The 26,059-nt window shown below is 53.7% G+C and overlaps 1 protein-coding gene across 3 annotated transcripts in view; it reads right to left on the bottom strand.

Moving 5' to 3' along the window:
• Positions 1-24,384, bottom strand: part of PLXNA1 (plexin A1) — a 120,560-nt gene extending 96,176 nt beyond the window's left edge. Inside the window, exons 1-2 of one of the 3 annotated variants that reach the window (XM_063411957.1) lie at positions 24,244-24,384; positions 2,933-4,279 (exon numbers count right to left, since the gene is read on the bottom strand). In XM_063411957.1, coding sequence (XP_063268027.1) covers positions 2,933-4,135 — 1,203 coding nt within the window. In that variant the 5' untranslated portion in view covers positions 4,136-4,279; positions 24,244-24,384. Of the gene's footprint in view, positions 1-2,932; positions 4,280-15,870; positions 16,277-17,973; positions 18,285-24,243 lie in introns of those variants that run through there. The other 2 variants (XM_063411955.1, XM_063411956.1) reach the window with 2 other exon arrangements.
• Positions 24,385-26,059: the final 1,675 nt, after the last annotated feature.

Genomic DNA, 26,059 nt, shown 5'->3' on the forward strand with positions numbered 1-26,059 from the left:
CCAGCAATTCACCACTTAACACCATTATAGGCTCACCCCATCCCCCTGTGCACCTCCAGGGGCTGTGACGGAGGACGTGGAGGGATGCAAAGAACCAGGGAGGAAGTTACAGGAGGCTGGTACTTCATGCCAGGCTGGGATGCCAGGCTTTTTGTGCATTAATTGCTGCTCTGAAATAATCCAAGTGTGGTACAGTTTGTTACCACCTGCATTTCTCTGGCTGCCCTGGAAAGGATTTGGCTTATCCTGGCCCACTTTCAGCCCATTTGTCACCAGCCATTGTCCTTTGCCAGCAAGCTGGGCAGCAAGCCTTACTGAGGAGTCAAAACTCATGTTCTCCCTGGGGTAGCCCAGGGAAAGCTGATGCCCACATCCTGCTGGCTCCAGGCACTGGCTCTGCCCACACTAGCAGCCCACGAGTCAAGGGCTCCAGGAGCTCTAAGTAACTCCCTGCTGCAACATCTTCAGCTCCAGCCCACTGCCCTTTCCCAGCCCTGCTATATATTCTTGTTCCTATCCCCAGTCTGGGGATAGGAGCACTGGGCAGATGTGCTGAGCACATCTGGCCACAGGCACAAAGACCTCCCAGCCCTGCAACTGCACAGGGGAAGAAAAGAGCCTGGCTACACAACAGTGAAACACTGAGAGCAGCAAAGCCTCTGGAGAGGTTCAGGGGGATTTAAGCAGTGGGGCTGACACAGGGAAGTGGCCTGGGTGCTTCCACAAGGTGCCTCTGCTGTGTTTGGAAGTCCATGCTCAGGTCTGAGTGCACCAGTGTGAGGAATCTCCCTAGAGAGCCAGCTCCCTTCCCCTTCCCACTTCCAGATCACTGGATCCCAGAAGGAGGGAGAGAGAAATAGGAAGCAGGGATTCACTCCACTTACCAGCACTGGAGAGGAATCACTAACATCTCCTGAGCTATCTGCCAAGCCTGGTAGCCTTTCCTCCTGGCTCCAGCACCAGCTCTGGAGAATCAGAGCTACACTGCAGCACTGGGGATGAGTATCCATTGGCCCTGTACTGCTTGAGGTCTGGGAGTGCAGTGCTGACAAAAATCTCTTCCAGCATGGACCAACCTCAGCCCCTTACTGCCATGAAGGAGCAGAGCCAGAGAGCTCCTTGCACATTTCCATATGGATGGGGTGCAAATCTCAAGCAGTTACTGACTTGAGCAATTACATTTTGCCTCCTTAAAAATAAGAAAAAACAGCATGTCCTTTATTTTCTCACCAGTCCTCACCACCAAGAGATCTATCACTGCCAAGACCCACCCTAGAGGTGGCTTTATTTTATTCGGGGTACAGAAATTCCTGACAGAAAAATTCCTGACAGCCTCCAGACAGAGGCTTCATACTTCCAGCGGTCTGGTTTGGCCTGTGCTCAACACAACAAGGAGCTGAGGGCTTGATGTATGATCCAGGTCATGTCTTGCCCCACTCGGCCTGGCAGCTGGAGAAGGGCTGGGACAGAAAACACTTGGTTCCCCTGGGGGAGGGTGTCACTCCCCAGGCCAACCCATACAAAAGCAGGAGCCTCACCATCATGGTGCACATCCTTCCACCCCACAGGAGCCATATCTGCAGGACCCACAACGTACCTTGAGATCCACTTACTCCCAGGGGCTGGCCACCAGGTAGCAATCCTAGGACCATCAGAGTTTAAACCATCCCTAGAGCGCAGGGGGGCAGAGTACCCTCCCCAAACCCAGGGGACATGGCATTAGTGGGGCACTGAGAGAGGTGAGCCAGGAGTGCAGGAGTCAGCAGCAAGCAACTCCACCGCCGGAGCCAGCAGCTGTGCAACCCAACAGGCAGCCGTGTAACGATTTCATCATTTTCCAGCAAAATTGAATTAGTTCAAAGCCAAAATCTGATTTGAGAGCCCAGCACTCTTGACAGCAAACCCTTTACTTTGTCAGGCAGCTGTTAGCGGTCTCCTTCAGAGTGGTGGAGAGGACAGTGGAAGAGAAAGCAGGGCTGCTCCACAGAGACTCCCTGCCTACCTGCCCTGCTTGAGCAGGGCTGGGGGCTTGCTGATGGGTGCTGAACATCAACAAGCCAGACTTGGGGTAGGTGGGTGATGGCAGGTGAGTCAGGACCTCTACCAGACCCTCCCAAACACACACAGCAACAGCCCAAGCCTGCCTCAGCCCCATATCTGACCCTACTTGGGGATTATCCAGCCTATGACCTCTCCATCACCTGGAGTTGTAGCCACCAGCAAGTACTCACAGTTTATAACATTGCCCGGAAAAGAATGCAGTAACAGTAGCAGTTCAATGAGAAAACAAACCCCCAAGCCAAGCTGCGAGGTCCCCTGCCCATCACCACTCAGAGGTCCCACACTGAGCAGCTGAGACACCAGCAGGGAGCAGACACACCCAGGTGAGAATCAGGTGGGAAAACACCTCTCTGAGGACAGAGGGGAGTGCTCCCTCAGTTGGGAATAACTGTTCCAGGATAGCAGCACTCACCTTCTGCATCTCTGGATGACAGTTTGCACTGGTCACTCCCAAAAGCCACCTCACTGACAGCGCCTTGTGCCCTCCCAGCACCCCATGGAGAAGATGTCATCTCTCCATGCTGAAACAACTTCTGCTGGGACCATCAGCCTCCCCACCTCCCTCCATCAGGTCTATGCTCCCTGTCTTGCATATCCAGCTGCTTCCAACACCTTCTGCTTGGCCACTGCCATGCCCCAGGTGACACAACACCCACAAACCCACACACACCATCTGCAAGGGACTCCACAGCAGAGCTGCAGCAGATGCCCTGAGGCCTGAGCATACCATCCTCCCAGCCCAATTGACTGACATTGCCCAAACCCACAGGGAAAACACAGCTCAGGGCAAATCACTGGGAAAGGTCCAGCCAGAGAACACCACCAGAAACCAGAAATAGTCTGGCTTGAGTAAAAACAGGTGACAACTTACTGAGTTGATGCAGCCCAGCTCCTTATTCAAGAGCCAGGGCAGTGAGAGTTTCCCTTCCCCTCTGTAGCATGACTGGATACGCTCCTTGATCTTATCCTTGATCTTCTTCAACGTGAAGAGGCAGAGCACAGACTCCTTGGGAGGCTTAACCCTATTTTTCTGGCCCTGGGAGAAGATGGTGAAGAGGATATCCTCCTGCTCTGAGACACCCAGGTACTTGGCCAAAGCCTTGCCAGGCTTGGTCAGGTAGGCATCCTGGATCAGGCGGTATTCGATGCCATCCTGCACGCAGCCAATGGGGAATTCCACATAGGAGTAGAACTTGGGGTCATCCACACAGAGGCGGACGATCTTGGAGGTGAAAAACTGCTCCCCAGTGGAGTCAGGAGAGGTCAGCTGGGTGTCCAGCTGCAGGGTCAGGTAGTAAACAAACTGCTCGCTGCTGAAGCTGTAGATGTAGTAGATGTCAAAGGTGGGGAACTTGGAGAGTGTATCCGAGGGGATTTTGAGCTGCGAGGAGACAAATTCATCCTGGTAGACAAAGCCAAACATCTCCGCGTTCTCCTCATTGGCCATCAGCTTGCGGCTGGAAAGAGTGGGGAAGTACTCTGACTTCCCATCAATGGGCGTCCCAATGAAGAGCTTGTTCTGCCCATTCAGCACCTCAATGATGACACCAGACATGGTGCCCGACTCGTTGACACTGGAGAGGTAGTGTTCCTTGCGGTGGTGGGGCTCACCCAACTTGAAGAGGTCATCCAGCCGCAGGAACTGGCAAATCCCCTGGGAGGCACTGCCGCAGGCAATCAGTCGATTCCCCGAGTAGTCCACCAGCAGCAGTTTGTTCACGTTGTTGGTGGTAACCAGCCCATGTGGGCAGGATTGGACACTGGGTGGAGGGTAACACTTCTCATTGTCCTCCACGGGCCCCGTCACGTGGGTCCGCAGGAGTGTGAGGTTATTGGAGAGCTTGTAGATCCGATTGACAGCCCCCACGTAGACCTCCCCGGTTTTGTTATGGACCACCAAGTGTGTCAAGCTCCAGTCTGTAACCAGGAAAGTCCTAAAGGGAGATTTGGGGCTGCCTTCCGCCAGTGGTAGCCAGGTGGTCCCCAAGAGCAGCAAGGTCCAAATGTGGATGGAGAAGTGGTGCTTGAGCCAAAGGAGCCACATTGCAGCAGCCTCACATCCAGCCAAGGCCATGGCCAAACCCAGCCACAAAATAAATAGAAACAAACCCAAACTAAAGGGATGGGGGAGGGAAGAGGAGCTAATGGGATACACTCTCCTCTGCTTCTGCTGCGCTCAGCATTCAGGGCATCGTGGGCACAGCCAGTCCAGTCAACCCTAGAAGGAGAAAGACAAGAAAAGTCAGGTCAGGAGGCTTTCCTGCAGTCTCAAACATGTTCCATCCCACACAGAAGACTGCTGCTTCACATTTTCCTAGCAGGCAGAAGAGATCCTGACCAGCTGCCCCAATCCCACTCTATGGCGGTACTGGGAATGGATGCAAAATCCCAGTTAGCAACAAACACAGCCCAAGTCCCTACACAGAGGAGGATCTCAAAAGCACTTTATAAAGGAGTTGAGAGAGCTAAGAGCCCTGGCATGTTGCCCACCATCCTGCCACCTGCCTGCCAGGAGGGTCATGGGCAGGAGGGGTTGGAGGGAGCACACGGGCATGGCAAGGACAGGCCTGTCCTTTTGGCACTTCTACGCATTAGAAAACACAGGGTCAGACATGAAGCAGTTGGTTTGAGAGGCTCCAGAGGGACAAAGGGGCCCATGCAGGGGGGATGGAATGCTCTGCCTGCTGCTGTGCTACAGCTGGGGCTCACCAATATGGAGCAGCAAAGCAGCGGGGAGCCAGCCAAATACCCCACACCAGGGTGACCTTTGCATCCTGGCAGCAGGGAGGAGATGGCCACAGGAGACCAATGCACAGTTCTGATCTCTGCATCAGCTCAGCAGCCCCTCTGTTACATCCCATCCCTGTCTTTTCCATCCACCCTCCCCACGCAGGCACAAGCACCCCTAGACTAACCTGGGGTTGAGCAAACCCCCCTGCCAGCACACAGCCCATCCTACCATCACAATCCATCCACCCGAGGCGAGACCAAGGTCCATGGCTGGGGCACCAGCTCAATTTTCCAGCCAATGCAGATCAGTCACTCCAAAAGGGAGTGGAGGAGGAGGAGAGCCTCACTCTCTCTCCTTCCTATCCTTATCATCCATCTCTGACTCAGCTCAGGACAACCTCCAAGAGGATCCCCAGCAGGGAGTGGCTCAAGTAGGAAATATGGCCCATGGTGACTGGCAGCTCTGCCAGATCCGATCCCTGGCACAGTAGGGTGTCAGAGGGCAGCCACTTGCCATATCAGCAGGGCTGTGTGGGGCTGAACGCTGCCCCAGCCTCAGCACCCTGTCCTTGGCAGGGCTGTGGGACCCACCAGCTAGGCCACATGCAAACCTCGGGGGGCTGCATCATCACTGAGCCAGCAGTGAGCCATCCAGCTACTCCAATATTCCGTATAGCACCCTTCACTTCTGCCTTTCCCCTCCCAAGCCACACAGCCAGACTGGGAGAGATCTAAGGAAAGGGAGAAACTTTTTTACCCCTTCTCCAACTCCCAACAAACACAAGACCCACCCCCTCCCTTTAGAGGGCAAGCCCAGCCCTTGCCACCCCTGCAGCCCTGCCAGCTCCCTGAGCCCCAGATATGCTGGGCAAAGCTTCTGCACTACTTCCACACCTCTCTGCAGATCTGCCTCTGCCCACAATGCTCCTTATCCTGCTCTCTTCAACTTCCCAACACATCCTCTTCCAAGGCAACAATCTCAAGGGACATTTAGATGACGGCACATGAGCAGCACTGAGACCAAATGCAGGTGCCACAAAGCTCCATGGGTGTGGAGACAACAAAAGCACCACCTTGGAAATCATACCCATGGTCCTAATCACCCATTTCTACTACCTTTTTCAACACTGGCAGCCTCCCAGCAAAGAGTAGGCAGTCACAACAGTCAGGGTAAGGGCATTCCCAGAAGACATTCACACTGACCAGAATCTTCATTTTTCTGAGCTTGCTGGTAAGAGAATAACAACAAGCACCCCAGATCAGAGGTTATTATCCCCAAACCACACTGGCGTGGGACCGAGTGGCACTGTCAGCAAAAACCCTCTGGTTAGCCTAGAAAGCCACAACCCAGCAGCTGCAGGCATTGGGGTTTCCTGAAGGAAACTGGAGAGTGGTTTCCCACCCCAAGAAACTGGCACAGCTATCACCAAGCCACTGCTCCCATGCAGCTGAGCCCCTGAGGAACAGCACAGTGGCTGCCTGGCAAGGAGACCAGCACCAGCACCAAATTCATGTGTCAGTGATGTGCCAAGGAGAGAAGGAATGGGGGAGATGGGGATTGGTGCAGCATGGGGATGCCACCCAGAGCATCTCCTGCCACGATGAGAGAGCATGACAGGGAACTTGCTTTCTTAGTGCATTTCTATGATTCACTGCTTCTATTTCAGGAAGTGGGTGAGAGAACTAGAGGTCGAGCTGCTGCCACAAACCAGGGCTAGAAAGCCCAACAGGAGATTCCCAAATTAACGTAGGGAACTGCAAATGAGAGGTTGGAACAAGAGCAAAGTGAGGCAGAGCTGGGGCAAGCTGAGAGATGACACTCTGCAGAGCTCCTCTGAGATTTCTGCTCCTAAATATATGACAGCAGCAACATCTCGTCCTAGTGACCTGACACCAGTGGTGGTTTTGTCCAGTCCTGCTTAAAACCATCAGCAATGATTAATAAAAATAAAACAGCACAAATAGTTAGTTTGTCTGCTTTCTTTGGGATTCAGTGATATGCGTTCCTGAACTTTGGACTGACCTAAAGCAAGGCTCAAGCCCACCACGGTGTAGACAGCCCTACAATGGAGCATGGGTCCCAGCACAGCCCTGCTCCCTGCCCATGGGAGCAGCAGCCAAAGGGCATTTCCCTGCTGTCACACAGCCTCCAAGTCCCATGGAGAGGTCACAGAGCAACTAAGGCAGGGCAGCTCCTCCGCTGGCATACTCTTTAAACTACAGGGCACCCCAACCCCTGGGGCTGCATCCAAGTAGCACCTCGCCCTGGGAGGACCCAATCCAGGGCCACCATATCACTGCCATCACCAGGAAGCAAGACCTGCACCAGAAACACATCCAGTGCAGTCCAAAGGCACGGAAAACCCTGGAAGATATCCTGGAGCTGAGCCCTGCCCTGAAACAGGCAGCAGTAAAATAATTCACCCCAGCCCAGTTGCATGCATGCCAGCTGGAGAGCAGGACCACAAATACACCCAGCTGTGCTGCTGGGCAGCAAGTGATGCAGCACTGAGCATCCCCAGGGCTCACCCCACAGCAGGGCTACACCACCGGCCAGACAGCACCACAGGCTTGTGTTTTTTGTCTTTGTGTTTTACACAAGACACACACATATTTACAGAAGGAAACCTGCCATCAGAAACAAAGCCAGCACAAGAGCCAAATCTGCCCCAGTCCCATTCATTCCCCTCTGCAAAGGACATTTGTTCACAGTTTCACCTCAAAGAGGCCATACTGAGATGGTTTCAGTCACTGCAAGACTTGGATGGGGGTTACCCACCTCAGCATGGCCAACACTCACACATCCCAGCTTCCAAGGAGCCTTTCAGCAACAAGCCAAGGACACACCCCAGAGATGCCAGTGCCCCACTTCCTGGCTGCTGGAGAGGTGGCAAGGGGTAGCAGCACTCATCCCCCAAGTCTGAGAGCTCCCTGGTCTTGCAATATGCCCAAAAAACTGTGTTTGGAATGGGAGATCACTCTTTGGGAAAACAATCACTTTTGATAGCACAAAGCAGGAGTACTGGGATGGAAAAACTAACCTTAAAAGGCAAGGACTGGACAGAGTGTTAAGGACCAGCTCTCCACTCATCCAGGCAGCAAGTCCAAGAGTCAGCACTAGCCTACAAAGCAGCAGCCCTTATGGGAGCACCCACAGACAGGGTTTAAAACATGCAGACAAGCACAGAGGTGCATATCTGGTACACACAGACCCACCTGCCACCCCTTCTCTTCCATCAACAGGACCCCAGAAGATTCACTCCCAGCAAAACACCCCAAGATCTTTATAGCCTTGCCTTTTTGCAAGTGAGGTTGGAGGAGAGAAGTTATGGGATTGAAAACCCCCAAATAACTGACCCACTAAAGGGGACATGGCATCTAAAGAGCCTTTACCTGTAATCCCTCCAAGCCACTTGCTGCTCTCAGCAATAAGAAACAGTCAAGAAGAGACTAGCTACAAACTGCCAGTAATTAGCAAAAAGGAGAGAGGGGAGATTATCCAGGGGAGAGAAAAGCCTTAGGGCCACAGGAGAGGCAACCTCACCATAGAGCTGGTATATTTTTAGGTTCATCTGCCTGGGAAAAGCCTTGCAACAATGAGGAAAGCCTGGTGGTGGTACAAATTCGAGCTGCACTACATATGCAGTTGCTGCAACAGGGCTAAACTTTAACTCCTTCCTTCACTGCATACAGTCATTGAAAAATATTTGGCTGGGGTCTCCCACTAGCCAGTGAGTTAAATCATTAACAACCTTTATCCCTGGCTCAAACCACACCCTGATGAGATCAACAGCAAGCTCTGAAGCTGCCCCAATTCCCCAATCTCCATTACTATCACCCAGTCAAGGATATCTTCAGCATCTTCAGTTTCCTCCCAGTCTCCTGCCATCCCTCCCAGGCAAGGGCTGAGGACCTCATCCTGTCATCCACTCCAGTTTCTAATCCTGCCCTGCAAGGATCTTCTAGGAAAAGAATTCAGCCTCTTTTGTCCTGAGAAACGTGACAAGAAGAAGCAACCATCTACTGCCCAAGGGCTCATGAAGCTTGACCCTCAGCAAAAAGGAGCATAAAAGAACAAGCAGTGAGGAAATTAAATCGCATTTCTCGAGTTCGCAATTCCCCATCTCTGGTCCTCTGCAAGAAATCATGTCACACCAAGAACAGCTTGAACTCCACAACAGCTCTGGAGCCACTTCATGCACTCTCCACTCCGAGACCGCAGGCTGCCCTGCAGAGAGCCCTTCCAAAAAGGGCTCACAAGCATTGCCAGTATGGAAACCCAGGCTCCCCACAACCACAACATCCCAAGGCAAGGAGGCAGAGGAGGACAGCCTCAGCAGGTCCTGCCAGGAAATAGGGCATGGACCGAGACCTTACATATTTTCCAACTCCATCCAGCTACACCAGAAGTGAGAGTCAGTGGCTGTCCTTTGCCTTATTCCCACAACTCACCTGGGTATCACAGTCCATACAGGGACCCTACAAGGGCTGCCGAGGGTCTTTCTGTTTGCAGCCCGCATGATGGATCTGGACTTCCCAGGAGGAAAATGTGCCCCACACCTTCCTTTGTACTCATGCAGCCAAGAGAGGAGTACACAGACCTGGATTGACTGATGCCTGGAATGGAGACCAGTGCACAGCCACTGGTAATTAGTAATTAGCCACACAGAACATAGCCTGCTGCTTCCCATCCTACTTCAGGAAGTTTGTCCATTAGCATACACAGAGCACAACACCTCAAACCCCTCTCTGCCACTCATCATCCACAGACCCCAACCCAAAGCACCAGGACACAACCCATGGGACTGTGGCCTCCTACTATCAACACCCAGGTCAACTCATGGCTTCAAACAGCAGATTGGTGAGAATTTTGTCACCTCAATCGGGACCAATTAATAACATCTTGCCCCCATCTTAAGAGCAAAGAAGTACAGACCAAATTCCCTGAAGGCCACCTCCCTCTTTGGCTTTGGCCCACACTCCCAGACTGATTCTCACAACCTAACACTCCACTGCCCCACATAACTGTCCCAAAAACCAGCCCTGCTGGCAGACGTCACCCTGGTCCAGCTGGACTTGCAGAGACCCAGAAGGTCACCCACAAGCAAGGTCTCTCAACAGCAGAGAAGTCCAACACTCCAACAAGAGATCCTCTGGCCATCAGCATCCTTCCCTTGTCTGACTTCATACCCTGGAGCATAACACATCACTCCTCACTCGCCAGCCTCCTGCTCCACATCCCTCACTGGGCCAGGGCAGCCACAAACACAAGCCATGATCTTACCCTCCCCAGATCAATGCCCCTCTTCCAGCCCAGATCTCCAAGCTGCATTTTCACATCTCTGTCACAAGCACTTCCCCAAATCCCAGAGGGAATCTGGAGAGCTCCCTCTTTGCAATGGAGCACTGCCACAGGAGAATTCCTGGTTGCTGGATATCCTCTGTTCCAGCAAATGGAGGTCATTCTGGGGTGGTTTAATCCCAGCTAACTGAAATTCCCATGCTTCTGCCCAGCCCCTTGCTGACACTAGCACTTGTGATGTCCTGTGGCAAGCCAAGCACGACTGCCATCACATTAGTTCTGATTAAAACAACCACAAAACTTCTCCAAACGAGCTTTCCCAAGCCATGTGTGCTTTTCCCTCCCCTATAAACCTCCCATCCTTCCCGCTCTGCTGTTTCAGTTACGCTGCCCCAAGAACCACAATGGCTCAGGTCTTGGCTCTGCTTCCCCTGTGGAGTTTCCAGCTCAGCATAGCCCCATGTTTTATTTGCCCAAGGTGAAGCTGACCAGGAGAAGTGAGACATCCAGAGAGATAGAAGAGCCTCACCCGGCAATGGGACAGGCAGAGACAGGAAGAGGAAAAGCCCAGAAGTCGTCTCACAGCAACATCAACACAGATGAATCTGTTCTGAGAGTCCAAAAGAGGCTTAATTCACAGTACCATGGGCAAAGAGCATCTGATATTAACAGGGAGGTGCCACAGCAGTGGCTGTGCCTGCACTCTGCTTTCCTATGGGCAGTGCCAAAAACAACACACCCCACCCCAATTTCCCACAGAAAGGGGGTCTCACCCACTGGACCTGGGCAGAGCACACTTCAAAGCATGGGTGCAGCCCAAGAGCTGCTGGCTGGGAGAGAAAGCAGAGCAAGGCGGCTTCTCCTCTTCGTGCAGATCCCAGCTGCAGCCCAAGCCATGCTGGCCATCTTGCTAGGATGGCCTGACGCCATGCATGAGGAGCTGAGATTCCAACAGGCATCAGCATAATGAATCGGCTCCTTCAGTGCAAAACTGAGAAGAGGCGGCTGCTCACCTGTGCTGGGAGGGTTTTCCAAGCCCCTCTGCCAAAAACCCACTTTCTGCTAATGAAGGTGGCTGGATGGCAGCTCCAGCAAGTGCCATCACCCTCATAGAGGGCCAGGGCCATACAAGCCACAGCCAGTGGGCCAAGAGATCCTGCTCTGTCAGGAGCTGACACGCTCCCCTGGCACCATCGCATCCCTCCCTCCCACTCTCTCCCATGCAGGCACGAGGCCACACAGAGCAGGACCTCTCCCGCATGTGCCAGCAGCCCCGTAGGCACCTCGGCCGTGCTGATAAGGAATAACATGGGAGCCGGGGCTGCTGTCAGCGTCATGGGGCTCGGCAGTGGCTCTCCTTCGGAAACAGGGCTGCCTTCCTGCCTTCCTCCTCCCCCATTTCTTCCCGATGACATCAGCCTGAAAAACAGGTTCTTGACTTCAGCAGGGCTCATCCGGCCGATTCTGGTCCCGCCAGAGAGGGGAGAGCCCCCCCGAGACTCCAGAAATGAAGCAGCCATCCAGGAACTGGACAGAGAGATAAGCAGCAGTGGGCAGGCAGGGACCCTGCCAGCATGCCAACACTCGTAGGAATAAAAACCACGGCAAAGCAGATGAGGGTGGAGGGAATGAGACACTGGGGAACAGATATAAATGGTTTACAGAGGCTGTGGCAGCTGTATGCTGGGGCTCATGCCCTGGCTCTGACACTGCTCTGCTACAGGGCAGCCAGATCGACCCAGTGCAAAACCCAAATCCCAGGGCAGACTCCCATCTCCCAGAGCCCAAAAGCAAGCCCTCAGGCTGGCCACAGTGATAATACAGGACTCAACACTATCCAGCAAAGCCTTCCGAGGGCCACAAAGCTGGACACGGACCAGCAGGGAACACGATCCTGTGAAACATCCTGCCCACCAGCCAAACTCTAAGATTATTTTTAAACTCCTCCTAAAATATTTTTGGGTTTTCCTCTTCCCCTGTTGAAACTAACAGTCTGCGCAGGAAGAGCGAAGCAACCACTCGTACACAAAGCCCGGCCGCACGCACAAAGCAAACAACTTACTGCCATTATAATTACCTGCGATGTTATCGGCAGCTCTGACAGGGTCGGCATTCACAGAAGAAAATGCAGTTTTCACATTGTGCCACTTGAAATGAGTGTGACCATCCTTCCTCCTCCCCTGCCCCCCAGCAGCACCCACTCATGCCAACATCATGGTTAAGCGGAGGAACAGCCCTTGGATGTGGCGCTACATACACAGGAAATTTCTTCCCCTAACACAGGAATCTGCCTCTTCTCTTGCCAGGAATTTTCTTCTGTGAGGGAGCCCGAATATTTTGACACACAAATAGTTGATTAACTGAACACATAAAGCAAAGGGACTTGCAGGGCTCCCACAATGACACCAAGACTTGCCTGGATGGGCGATCATCAGATGAGGATCTGCAAAGGATCAAGCTTCTGACACTGACACTACCCCAGAGGTGCTCAGAGCATCCACACTTCACAATAATTTTGGGAAACCATCCCTGCTCCCAACCTCTCACATACCAGACTCCAAATTCTCAAGAAAACATGAAGAATCACTCAACATTTATCAGTTCAAAACACATGTGCAATTAGCAGGATTTTTTTTCCCTCCAGTATAATTATATATGTTTTAATGCAATTACCACCCCTGTATTTTGTACATTAAACAGTAGGCAACCCAAGAAAGAGAGAGGATTTTATTTTTCTTGGCCTTGCCGTTCTGAAAATAATACTATGTTGCAAAATAACTCCGGAAGCAGGGCTTATCCTTACCAGAAAAAGAAGGAGAGAAGATGAAAAACGAGAAGAGGGAAGGAGAAATCTCCCAAAGAGAAAGAAGGGATTGCAGTGTCCCTCCATGCTGCCCTCACGTTCCAGTCCCTACACATACCTATACCTGGAAAACGTACCTGATACCACAGACAGGACTCAGGAGCAGCCTCAGCCCGTTCGCCCTTGCCGATAGAAAGGAAAACTGAATCAAGCAAATGGTCGTGGTTACTCAAGCTGGGGTCATTAGACGGATTAAAGCTCTGGAGCTCCGGCCAGCAGCACGGAGAGCAAAGTGCAGCTAAACTGCCCAAATTGGATTACCAGCACTCCCAGGTCTCTGTGCCAATTTGGCTGGCAGATTGCAGGATGCTCAGGATGGGTAGGTGGGCAGCGAGCTGCAGGGCTGATCTGCAGGCTGCTGGTGAGGAGGAGAGATGAGGAAGAGATGGTCCCTGCACAGCATATCCCCCACAGCCATGCAGCCTGTCCCCAGCACCCCTGGCATGTTCTCACCTCAGGCACTTTCTCTGGCAAAATCCCTCACAATCTCAGCTCAAGGAGCAAAGAGGATATATCACACCCTTGCTTGCACCAGGCCCTGAGTTGACCCCAGCAACAAAAAAATCTCCTCTGTGCTTCAGGCAGCTCACAAGGGTCTCTGGTCCTGGGCACAGACCAGCACACAGCAGCTCACAGGGCAGGGGCGGACTTGGCCCTCACTACACGGAAACACCATGGGTATAGAGAAATCACCCAATACAGTCCATCTTGCACCATGCAAGGCAACCTCAGAAGACAAAGGAGCAAAAGTGTTTGTGGAGTGTGAACCCGACGATCTGGATGTGGAGTTTTCTTCCAAACTCAAACATCTCGGCACACCAGCAACAAAGAGAAGGTGTGCCAAGCCTTGGCTAAAGGGAAAATAAACTTTGAAATGTTTTCATACAGGTTTTTAAATGATGGCTTTTACATGTTCCACCTGGAACAAGGGCTGGAGGCAGACACAGAGTGCTCAGGGAAGCAAGGCAAACAAGGACACCTTCCTGTGTCTGGCCACGCTCTGACAAACCCATGGGAAGGTGTGAGTTTGGCTACACCCCATGAAGAGTGCAGGGCAGAAGAGCCAGGACTGACCTTGCTTGGCATTGAAACCATCAAGACTTACTTATTGTCTTACTTATTTTCTCCTCCATGATGCACAAGATGTTTGCTCAAATGTGACCTCCAAGTGTAGCAGGCAGACCATGTTGGGGTATCTACACGGCTTCCATGCTGCACCCTGGGGAAGACTAAGAGGGGCATGGGTGAGGCTGTGGGTCAGGAACTGTGTGCGAGCACACATGTTCTCACCAAGTACCACAGATCTGTTGTGGGATGCTCCCCACAGCATTGCATGGAACACTTCCCAGGCTACAGCCAGACAAGAAGCTGGCTGTCTCCAGTCTAAAGCCAAATCAGCCAGCTCACCAGTGGATGGTGACAAACACTTGTTCCTCCTCATTCTGCATGAAGCCATGGCACTTAGCACCTTGCTGAGAAAAGGGGCCCCAATCCAAACTCAGGAAAGGAGTCATGGTCCATGCTGAACCAAGCTCCACATCATTGATAATTCCTGACCTTTGGAACTTCCTCTACACACACTGTACATCACCAAGCCAATCACTGGTCAAACCCTGGCCAGGAACCCTCTACTCACCAGTTTCTTCCACACAGCATACAAACTTGAAGGAGACATTCATGGATCAGCGACAACAACAACCCAAGTTTTTGAGACATACATTCCACCAGTTCAGATCAATGAAAAAGTCAAGCTTGCAGGCAGTGAGGATGGCATCATTGCGGTGACCCATGCTCACCCTTCTGTCGCTGCACAGAGACATGGCAGCACCTCTGCTGTCCTGGCTTTTTCAAGGTTCCCCTTCCACTGAGCCAGAGGTGCCAAAACCCATGTGTGACTCCTCAACGAAGACACAAATGACCAAGGCACCAAAACATCCTACACAGAAAGGCAATTACAACAAAGCCCAGAGGGACTCGGCAGAAGCCTCATACAAGTAATGCTCCCCCCGGTTTGCAGGGAGCCAGTGTCACCAGCACGGCAGCACCAGTCTCTGCTGCTCGGAAATTGCCAGCTCAGGGCCGGCTCCGGCTCTCGGCAGCAGTGACTGCTGCAGCCAGGAGCAAGGCAGGCAGCAACAAAGGGCCTGACCCACACTCAGCCTAGAGAATAAACACATCCGAACTCCCTTCATTATGTCCGATCCCAGGGCCAGATCCTCCGCTTTGTTCAGCAGAAGTCAAATGCAGCGAACCCACGGAAATAACCGGCCTAGCGTGACATTTGCACGCAGGGAGCAGGGCAGGGGCCAGCCCCGGCTGCCGCCGCCATGGAGGAGGGGAGGCAGCCCTGCCAGCACGCAGCAGCGCCGCTTTATTACCCTTTTCCATTTCGGCTGCGCAAACCCCCGGTGAAACACTCCCCGGGAGCCGCAGACATGGCCCTCGGCCCCGTCTCCAGCGGAGTTCAGAGGAGTTTGTTTATCTCTCAGGGCACTGCCTCGCTCGGGGAAAGGGCTTTGTGTGACGGAGCACAAGGGCTCTGCTCCGCAGCTCCGTGCACAGCCCGAGCGTGCACGAAGGCGGATGCCTGCGCTCTGTTCCAAATCCCATGTTTCTATTAAAAAAAAAAAAAGCCAAGAGGGGAAAACTCTCCCAGACGCCGCTATCACCATGCTAACAAAAGCAACGTCGCCAAAACTTTAATCTTTAGGGTAGCAGCTGCAGAAAGCCCAGCCACTCAAGGGAGCAGGAGCCAGGCAGCCCCCGGCGCTGCCTCTCCGCAGCCCCTGGAGAGCGGCGAGCGCATCCACGCTCGCCTCTCTCGGAGGAGCGGAACCGGCAGCCAAAGCCTCCGGCGTACGGGGAGCACCAGATCACACGCTTGATCGGGTATTTTGAATCCAAACTTCCTTACCAGCCTTCCTTATAGCCCCGTGTCGCCACACCGCTGCCGGCATCCACTGGCACCAGCAGATCACTCGGCGGCGAGCGGGAAGAAGAAAAAAACCTTCCCTCCTTGCAGCCACTTAAGAAATCATCCATGCATCCTCCCAGAGGCATCTGCCCCATTGCTTTTCCTTGGCTTCTCCACCTTTCCGCCCTGTTCGGTCACCAGTGTCTTGAGAGAGAGACATCAAGTCACTCATTTTACCCACTGAGTATATACAAAAGACCCTGGGATTGTTCAGGAAGCAATTAGCCGCTCTTCAGAGGAAAATGGTGTTTTCAAATGGATAACCTTTGATGTAGTCAATAGCCTCAGCTTCTCTTTTTTTTTTTTTTTTTCCTCTCCCCTTTTTTTTCTAATTCTTGCAGCCGCATACAAAAGAAAATAAAAATTTAAAAAAATTAGAGAAGAAATCCAGCAAAAGGCTGGTAATTCCCCCCGACACGGCTCTCGCTCAGCAGAAAAGGATTTTCTCGCAAGCTGGAGGAAAAGCAGCTTCGGGAGGCGGCTCATCTGCCCAACTTTTCTCCCCTCCGTGTCCCGAAGCATACGAGAAGGATCATGAATATTCATCCCCCCCGTTAGCAGGTTCCGCTTTTGTTTTGTCCTCCCCAAACAGGAGCCAGGGGGGAGCTAACAAGTGAGGTTAATGCCTGTCTTTTCTCTCCCATCCGTCTCCTCTTTAACCAGTGACCTTCATGTTAAGCCCTGTTTACACACCAGCCCCCCTCCCCTGGCTCCCCCTACCCCGGCGCTCGGCCAGAGGCAGAAGGAAGAATTTTCCCGCAAGGAAGACAAGGGAGGAGAAGGCGATTGCGGGATTCCGGGATTTATTTCGGCATAGCACAGAGATTCTGCAAATCCCTCCCCGATCGCACGCTGGAGCTGCCGTTGTGCGTTCGCCGGGCAGGAATGGGAAGGGGCTAAGGGACACTGAGCGAGCAGCCGGCTTGATTCGCCACCTTCCACGTTCACATCGGCGGCGGGAGGGGCGCACCGGCGCAGCCCCCCACACGGTACCGCAGCCTCCCAAGCCTCGCTCGGAGGTGCCCAGCGCTGTGCTGCCAAACTACAGCGCGATCACAATAGTAACGATCATAACGAGGGCGACGGCAGCCATCCCACCCTATCCGATCCCATCCCGCAGGGCGCCCACGGCACCTCCCCGTCGGCGGCTGGAGAACGGGGAGCGCGGAGGGAACGGCGGCGCTGTGGGCTTCGGGACGAGCCCAGCCCGGATGCCGCTCACCGCGCCCCGGTGGGATGTGGGGATGTAAAACAGCGAGAATGCGTGAATGGATATGGGATAGCACAATGCGGGGATGGCAGCGGGGATATGGGGCAGTGCGGACACAGGGATGACAGAGAGGATGTGGGGCAGCACGATGCGGGGATGACAGCGGAGATACAGAGCAAGGCAGATGCGTGATCCAAGGCGGTAAAGGCTGAGTCCGGTTCACGTCCCCAGCAGTGCCGGACCCGGGAGGGCAGCGGGGCGGCGTGGCTGGGGCAGCGAACGCCGGCGAGAGCCGGGGCAGGAGCGTGCAGCGGGGAGGGAGGGGAGGAGGGAGCCGGCCAAGCCCCGCCGCTGCACCGGGCAGAGAGGCACCGCTGGCATCGGCTGCCCGCGGGAGCGCCCCGGCCCGAGGAGCTCCGAGCGGGGAAGCGGCCCTCAGCCCGTCCAGCCCGCACCTGCCCGGTCCCCGACACACACCGCTACGAGACGCACGCGGGGCGTGCAGCGGATAAAGAAAGAGGCTCGGTCCCGGCGCGGTTTTGTCCCCCCGCGGGAGGCGGCTCCCGGAGCTTTGGGGCGCAATGCGGGCTGGTCCCGGCGGCAGCAGCGCGGCGCCGGCCCAGCCCGGCCCAGCCCTGCCCGGCCGCCGCGGCCCCTCCGCGCCCCCCGACGGGGCCGCTGTGCCCTGCCCGGGCCAGCCCCGCGCCGTCGCCGCGGTAGCAATAAAGCCAAATTTTTTAGGGGAGCAATAAAGCCAAATCCGCATTCTTTTTAACGAACCGACCAATTGGACATATCGCGCCGCGCCCGAAAGTTGCAGCCAGATTACTCACGGCTCCGGATCCCGCTCGCCTCCGCCGTGCCAGCCATAATTGCATTCCACACCAAGCCGCCCGCCGGGCCGCCGCCGCCTTCTCTGCCGCCACTGCCTCCTTCTCCTCCGTCCCCTCCTCCTCCGCGCCCGCCTCCCCGCGCCCGCCTCCCCGCGCCGCCGCTGCCGCTGCCGCTGCCGCCGCCGCCCGGGGCTCCGCGCCCGCCTCGCTCTCGCCGCCGCCGCTGCCCCGCATGAATGGGACGGGGCGCGGGGCCCCGACGGAACGCCGCCCGCCGCGCGCGCCCCCGCTGCGCGCCCCCGCCGCGCGCACGCGCGTACTCCCCGCACCGGCGGCGCGAGGAAAGGGCGGGGAGGCGGGGGCGCGCCCGCGCGCACCGCCTCCAGGGGGCGCCCGAGGGGGAAAGGGGCGTGGACTCCCCGCCCCCCCGCCTTTAAAGGGGCGATGCCGCGAGGGGTGGGATGGGGATCGTCGCTAAAAGCGGCCACCGAGCGGAGGCGATCGCGTGGGGCTGCGGGGCAAGGAGGGGTCCGCACCCACCTGAGCGTCCTCGCCCGCCGCTCCCCTGCGCCCCACAGCAGGACTGCGCTCCCCGCGCTGTCCATTCAGCATCTGCCCACTGGCATCGTATCCACTCCGCCCAAAATTAAAATTACGAAAGGGGAGAAAAGTAATAAAAAACCAGTAAAATATATTAATTACAGGTATGAAGTGGTTGTTTGTCCTTTTTAAGCACTCTCAATATTATCCATTCTTGCAACCTTCCCCTACTTTTCCCTCTCACCGTGCCAGCCACGGAGTTCCTTCCCAGAGAAAGCAGTGCCACCATGGCACCCTGCCTCTCCCCTGTCCTCTGTTTGGTTGGGCCCTAATGAAATGCTCCATAATTTCTCCATCAGGGGGAGACTTTTGTAAAAAGTAAAAATCAGCAGGAATAAACAGAGTGTTTGTCATCAGGACCTCCATAGATTTCAGAAGAGACCTTTGGGATGGAAACAACGGAGTCGATCTCTCCAGACCTCCCCATTGGAGATGGAGCTGTAAATGGTTCTGATTCTCTGGGACCCCACCATTTGCTGCAACACAGGGGCAATCGGTGCAAGGTGGCTTGTTCAGACAGGTTTCCCCAGCCACAACCAGTCAGACTTTTAGCCCCACCAGCTCTCTACACAGGGACACTTTGTCCTTTAGACACTTTGTCCTTTACACACAGTGGGAGTCTAGGAGCTGCCCTATCTGTGGAGGAAGGTGTGGGCTTACCTGGTGCAGGTACACATGTAGACCTCCTCTGCAAGATCCCAGCAGCTATGTGTGTTTACAAACCCATAGGAGCCCCTTGCCTTCTCTGACAGGAGGAACTGAATTCCAAAGCTGTGGAGAGCAGCACAGCGTACTTTGGGAGAGGACATGAAAGGAAAGCACAAGGCACAGGTGAGTCTCAAGCACCAGAACAGAGGAGAAAATGGACCTTCAAAGGCTCCTGTGAGAGTAGGGGGGAAAATGGAGGAGAAAAGGGGGGATTTAGTTGAGTTTAACAGCAGAGCTGTACTCCCCTCAGCATCCTCAGCATCTCAGTGCGTACACCTCACTCAGACCCCACCTGAGAGCAGAGATGATGTCCCTGCAACTTGGACAGCAAGGTTTTCTTTTCATTTACCTCCCCATCCAGCCCTCACCAGCATTCATTTCCAAGAGGCCAGAGGAGCTGAGAACAGGCCTGTTCCCCCAGGGCACAGCATCAGAGGCTGCCATTGTCCTACCTCTTTTTTGTGCAAGGACACACATTGGGCCCAGACTTAAAAGCTTTCAAGACAGAGAAGACATCATCAAGCTCTACCGGCAGGGAAGTGGCTGGGATTTGGATCACTTCCCCCAGACTGAAAGAAAGAAACACTTCTCCTTTTTTTTTTTTTTTTTTTTTTTTTTTTTTCCCTTCCTCGAAGAGACTAAATTTAGTGAATTCCTTTCACATTAAAAACTTGTCAGGTATTCACATCCAAAGAGGCTGATGCTCCTGTCTCTCAGGGGAGTTACCGAGACAGCAAAACCTCTTAAATGAATAAAAAAGAAGGGAGAGATATTCAGGCAATCTCCCACTACTGCTTTTAAATCCACTCTCTCTTAGGGCTGGTGCTGGCGGACCTTGGTCCCATGGCTGCTGGCTCCTGCTACAGAGGCAAAAAGAAAATGATGAGTTCTCCCTCCCCAGAGAAGGACGGAGTGATGCAGCAGTACTGATCCCCGGGCCACTGCTACCCGTGTGCCCCCGGGATAGGAAACTGGAGCAATTAATTTTTGCTAGAAGATGTGTGTGTCCTCATACATGCAGTGACAAGGGGAAACAAGGTGGTGGAGCTGAGAAAAGAGCAGGCACCTGGCTGAAAGTGCACCACCAGCCCCTTCCTGATTCACCGAGGAGGGCCCAGCCCTGAGACAAGGGAATAAAGGAAAACAGAAAGAAAGTCGAAGAACCACCTGTGCCCGTGCCCAGCAAGGGTCAGGAGGGAGCTGCGTTTGTACTGGGTGGGAAACAGCCTCAGGCTCCCAGTGACCCGCAGAGCTCCCACGGCCGCTCCCATGGCTCGTTCCACAGCACGCCCAGCGGGCACTGGGACACGCTTGTCACTCACACGGCTTCCCCCGCGTCTGGGCACCTCACCCCCGCAGACAGACTCTCGTTATCTCAGGAAGCTTGCTCTTTTATCCTGCTTCCCAGGGGGTTGCTCTGTTCATCTACAAGCTCCCTGCTCGTCCTCAAGCCCCGCTGCCGCCAGACCCCGCGGGCTGACAGCCTTCCCGTGCCCCGAGGACAGCGGCTTGAGTGGCACCTCAAAAGCGCTCCCGAGCTCCGCAGGGCGCTGGGAGGCAGGGCTGGAGGAAGAGGATGGCTCCGGAGGCAGCTGGATCCAAATCCCAGCAGCGGGGGGTTCACCCGGCTCCTTCTCATTGTGCTGAACGCTGACTCGGCGATTCTCACACAACTTCGACCAAAATTACAGTGAGACACAAACTGTTCTTGGGGTGTCTGGAGCACTTTGCCTATGTTACCAGAGTGGCATCTTGTTCTCTAAAAGCAGCCGGACAACCTCTTTGCCAAAACCAGAAACTAACTGGGAGAGGATTAGATCACTGGAGAGAGCCCAAAGAGATGGGAAGGCTTTTCTACTCTGCTCTCCCAGTCTGTGTGGTGAAGGACCAAAAACAATCAGAAAAATTCACTTTTTCTACTGTTTGCAGGTTTTGATTGCTAAACAATTCTGCTCAAAGGCAGAGTTCTGCACAGTGCAAGAGTTGAGGCCATGTCACTTCCCTTGGTTATCACCCATAGGTGGAAAAATCTTCAGAAAATGAACCCCCAAGAACCTGAAACCCCAGTTTAAACTTTCTGCCCTGAATACACAGGAATGAGAGAAATCCAGTGGCCTCAGCCCAAAGGTTTTTAGGCTGTGAAATCTGACTGGCCCAGAGAACAGTCTGGAATCCAAATGTGGCTTTGGGGACCCTCACAGCCAAACTCTGCAGCTTTGCTCTGGCCAGATGGTCCCAGGCTATCTCCCCGATGGGCATGGGCACCAGGAGAGATCCACTCTGTCCAGATGACAACAATGGGGTTTTTTCCCCTCCTCCCACCCTCACAGACATCTTTGCTAATCCAGCCTCAGGAACAGAAAGGCTGAGCAGCCACGCTGGGGAGCAGCACTGGGTCTGACCAGAGGGTTTGTCAAAGTTTTCCAGGAGGCATCAGCAGCTCCTTAAGCTTCTTGACAGTCAGGATAACAAACTGTGTCTGCAGAGCTCTGGGGGTCCAGGGTGGAATTAAAATGGCTAATGAATAGAGCCATTTTTTCATGGGATTACAGCTGCAGAGGCATGAAGGGCAGTGGGCAAAAGGTGCTGGAGAGGCACTCTAGGAGGGGACACAGGGTGGCACAGGGGCTGTTGCCAGGGTGGCAGCATTCCTTCACTCCCAGTTCTGCCCAGAAAGGAAGGCACTTTGCTGTCTGCCAGAACAGCTTTCATCCTCTGCCTACTGCTACAGGGCCCCTCTGGATCACCAGTGTCCATCCACAAAAAGGCAAGCAGCCCCTTCATCCACCCCACCATGCTGATGTTCCTGGGAATTTTCTGGCAGAGGCCTCGCCCGGCTAGGCCTCTGTTCATTTCAGTAAGAAGAGGATCTTCTTGAAGGGGATCAGGAGAGACACTAGTCTGGAAATATCCTTATTTTCTCAGCCTGTCACACTGGCGGTGATGCACACCTTGATTTGGGAAGAGGTTTGATGGGATGGGAGCTGTGGGTGTGGGAGAGGCTCTGGGGGCCCCTGCCAGGTCTGTGACAGGAGATTGGTCTGTACATCAGTGCCAGCACATGGGACCCAGGGAAGGACACACAGCCACAATGGGGGAAGACAGACACCCAGTGGGATCGCACACTCTGCTCTCCCCAAAGCTGATCCCCAGCTCCCTAAAGGCCCGCCCCGGTGACTGTGTATCCACCAGCGGACAAATCATGCACACACCAGCCTATCCCCGGCGGGCAGGGAGGTCCTACAGAGATCCCCTCTGGCCATATCTGCTCCGGCTGAGCTCCTTCCCAGCTCCTTCATCCCCAGCCCTGTGACTCATGACGGTGCTTAATTAGCAGGATGCCTGATGCAGACACCTGTCAACTCCTCCCAGACAACCAGCATTTCACATTAGCTGCCCCGGGGCTGTTCGGCAGGAACAGCTCGCTCTTGTATTGATATTCCTTCATCTCAGCCTATTTTCCAAGCCATCAAGCTGCCATCTCAACCCTCCCAGGCCTGGCAGTGCTGGGGGAAGCAGCCTCATGTCCATCAGCTCCTAGACTTTGATCCCACCTTAGCAGCTACTCAGGAGGGCTGGAACCAATTTGTGCTTCCCTGTCAGCCCGACATTCCCACACAAGGTGCACCAAGCACAGACTTTGAGTCAGGGCGATGTTAAAGATAGGGAAAAAGTCACTGTCCCATTCTCCAGGTACATAAAGTCTCCAAGATGCACCCCCATGGACACGGCATCACTGCCACATGGTGCAGGGGCACCTGTCCTGCCAGGAGCTATGGCAACAGCCACTAGAAGAGACACTGGGAAACTTTGTGTCCTTTGGAGCGCTCCTCCTCCCCTGCTCTGCCACAGCCCGCTGTACTGCTGTTTATTCCCACCTGCTCCATACCCTGCTCTGCCAGGGTCAGCTGAGGACCATTTCCATGGAGTAGATTCACCTCCTCCCTCACTCTTAGGATCATGTGGCACTGTCTACTTCCCAAAGGCTTTCTGGTCCTCCACCAGTGCAGGGAGCAGAGGTGCTGTGTGGAGCATGTGTAGGCATGAGGGAAGGCTGCAGTGGCCTAAGAACATCCCCTCTGCATTTCATCCATGGGGAGAAGGCAGAAAATGGCACTATCAAGACCAGACAAAACTTCAGGCCATAGCTCCCTCCACTCCTAGGTGCAAGCCTCCATTTCTAGGATGACTGTTTTCCCCACGACTCAAGTCAGTGGAAAGATAAACACCAAATCCTTTGGTGGCTCAAAAATTCACTTCTGTCACATGGAACAAGTGGGTGGCCATGAGACACCAAGGAGTCCCTTCCCTTTCTCCAGTACCCATGTAAAATTAAAATGGACAAGGAAGAAGCTGCTGTAAATAATGCATTCATGGTGCACTACACAGCTTCAGGAGCACATATGCATTGTCTAGTCTTATTTAAAGAAACCCAGCCCTGCCTGAGTCATTAAAAATGTATCCTGGTTTCAGCTTCATCCCGTATACACTCACCACTGTGAAGCAGGTGGTTCAGTGGCTATTTTCATGCCTCCCCTCTCTCAGCTGGGCCTGGGCAGCCCCATGCTGCTACCAGTGAGGCCTCTGGGTCACATGAAAAATTCACACACTTGGCATCAGGCATTTTCCATCCCCATGCTGCTGCTCCTCCCTCACACCTGGGCCCGAAGATCCACTCTCTGCCGCTGCCTCCCAGACCCCAGCAGCATCCTCCAAGCTGATAAAGGATGTTAATGAGAACTATTAAGCCCTGGTCTGGCCATTGCATCCATCCCACCACTCTTCCATCCCACTGCCTTCTCCCCACCTCCCTCTGGACAGCTTTAGTTCTCCATCACATATTCCCCTTGGTCATACCCTGCATCTCCTCATCACAAGTATCTGCACCTACCCCTGTACAGACAGATGGGCACCCTGGGGTGCTTTCACCACACCAAAAGCAGAGCCCTCAGCCACACTCACCTCATCTCCCTGTTGGAGGGAGCTTGTCTGTGACCACGAGTGTGTGTATGACCACAGCAAAGCCTGGAGGCATTATTCACAGCTTGTAGCATCCTCCTTGTCTGGGAAGTACTGGAAGCAATCCACAGGGTGGGATAGGCTGGCAGCATCATTCGGGCACACGGACACCCAGCCATGTGCACACAGCCAGCATCTGCCCAGGCACCCATCTGGATCCTCTGCATCTCGCCCGCCAGGGAAGAGCTCCTCCAGAGACACTGCAGGAAAACCTGCAGATAACACGTGCCTGCGACATCAGCAATTAAGGAGCATTAATTATAATAATAATAATTATCACAAAATAGCATTTTTATGGCATAATATTATGCTGAAAGATTTACAACATACTGAATCATGAAATTCGTAATTAAAGTTATTTTAGTTTCTAATTTTATTTTAATTCTATTCCAATAAAAGATAGGATAAATATACCTTAAAAAAATCTGCAGAAACCATTACTTAAGACAATTTCCCTATACAGGGATGTTATATTGCAGCACAGAGATCCCTTGAGGAGCATCACAAACCTTGGTGAGGAAGAAATGTTCAGGTCTGTGAAATACCAAGCACCACAAGCCTCACCCCAGGGCAGCAGGACACTGCAGCCTAAGGGTACCTGTGGCCTCTTGGCTTGAGCTTCCTGGCCATCAAACCTCCTGATGTGGGTCTGTAATTCACTGTGTTCCTTCTGCTTCTGAGGTGGGAGGAACTGGAGAGCCTGGCAGCCAGAGGAAGAGCTGAGCTGGGTTTGTTCTTCACATCACTGCCAGAGGAGTCCTGGCATCACCGCTATGAACATATAATAGTGTGGGATGGAGCAGGGATGTTTTACTCTGGCTGTGACTTCATTCTCTGCACCTGTAACAGTCAGTAGGAGAAAAGGCACAAAGAGAGGACCCAAATCCCAGCCTTCCATGGAAAAATTATTATTGACTAAAGTGGTTTTTACAGAATTGAAGCCCAACCTCTAATTGTTTTGATGAAAGTTCATCACCACAGTAAGAAAAGGGGTGGGGGGAAAGGAAAAAGGGGAAATTATTTTAGACATGGTCAAAGGTCTATGTCTTGGAAGAAAGATTACCATTGTAAAAAGGGTTTTCAGTTCCCTTTTGTGAACAAACCCCATAACATTAACCAAGTCAACATACAAAGCCAGATGCTTACCACAGCAGCCCACTCGGACTGCCCCCTGTCTTGCAGCACAGGAATCCTGAGTAACAATTGTATCACCTCACTCCAAGATGCGTTTTAGAATCTCAGGTTCTCCACCCAAACAAACAAGTCCAGACTCTGCTTTGCTGAACCTACATTGTTGTAAGCCTCCTGGGCTCATGTGGGTTCAGCCATCCCCACCTTGATGCCTCTCTGCATTAGGAGACCTGGGATCACCATCAACTGGTCCCAGATCCACTCACCTGGGAGCTGTGCCCCACTTTCCCTGCCAACACCAAAAGGCACAACAGGAGGGTAGGAAAACAGATGAGCTCATGGGCTTGAGAGACCATTTACCTCCAACACCATTCCCATGTACCTACAGCCCTGGCTGTGCCCCAGAAAAAGCTGTGGGGTACAGACATCACACCCAGCCCTCAAGAGCCAGCATGGACCAGCTGGCACATCACTGTCCCACAGTGGCTATACTCATTTGGCCTGGAAGCCAGAGGATGTGCCACATCCCCTTGCCCACAATGCCACCCCCACTTGCTGGCTTTAAGGAGCTCCCTCCTCCTGACCCCAGCTGTGGTATAATGCTGGGGCAACTCCTCCAGTGATGGAG

The sequence above is a fragment of the Prinia subflava genome, chromosome 14 (genome assembly GCF_021018805.1).
Source record: "Prinia subflava isolate CZ2003 ecotype Zambia chromosome 14, Cam_Psub_1.2, whole genome shotgun sequence".
Taxonomy (NCBI): Eukaryota; Metazoa; Chordata; class Aves; order Passeriformes; family Cisticolidae; genus Prinia; species Prinia subflava.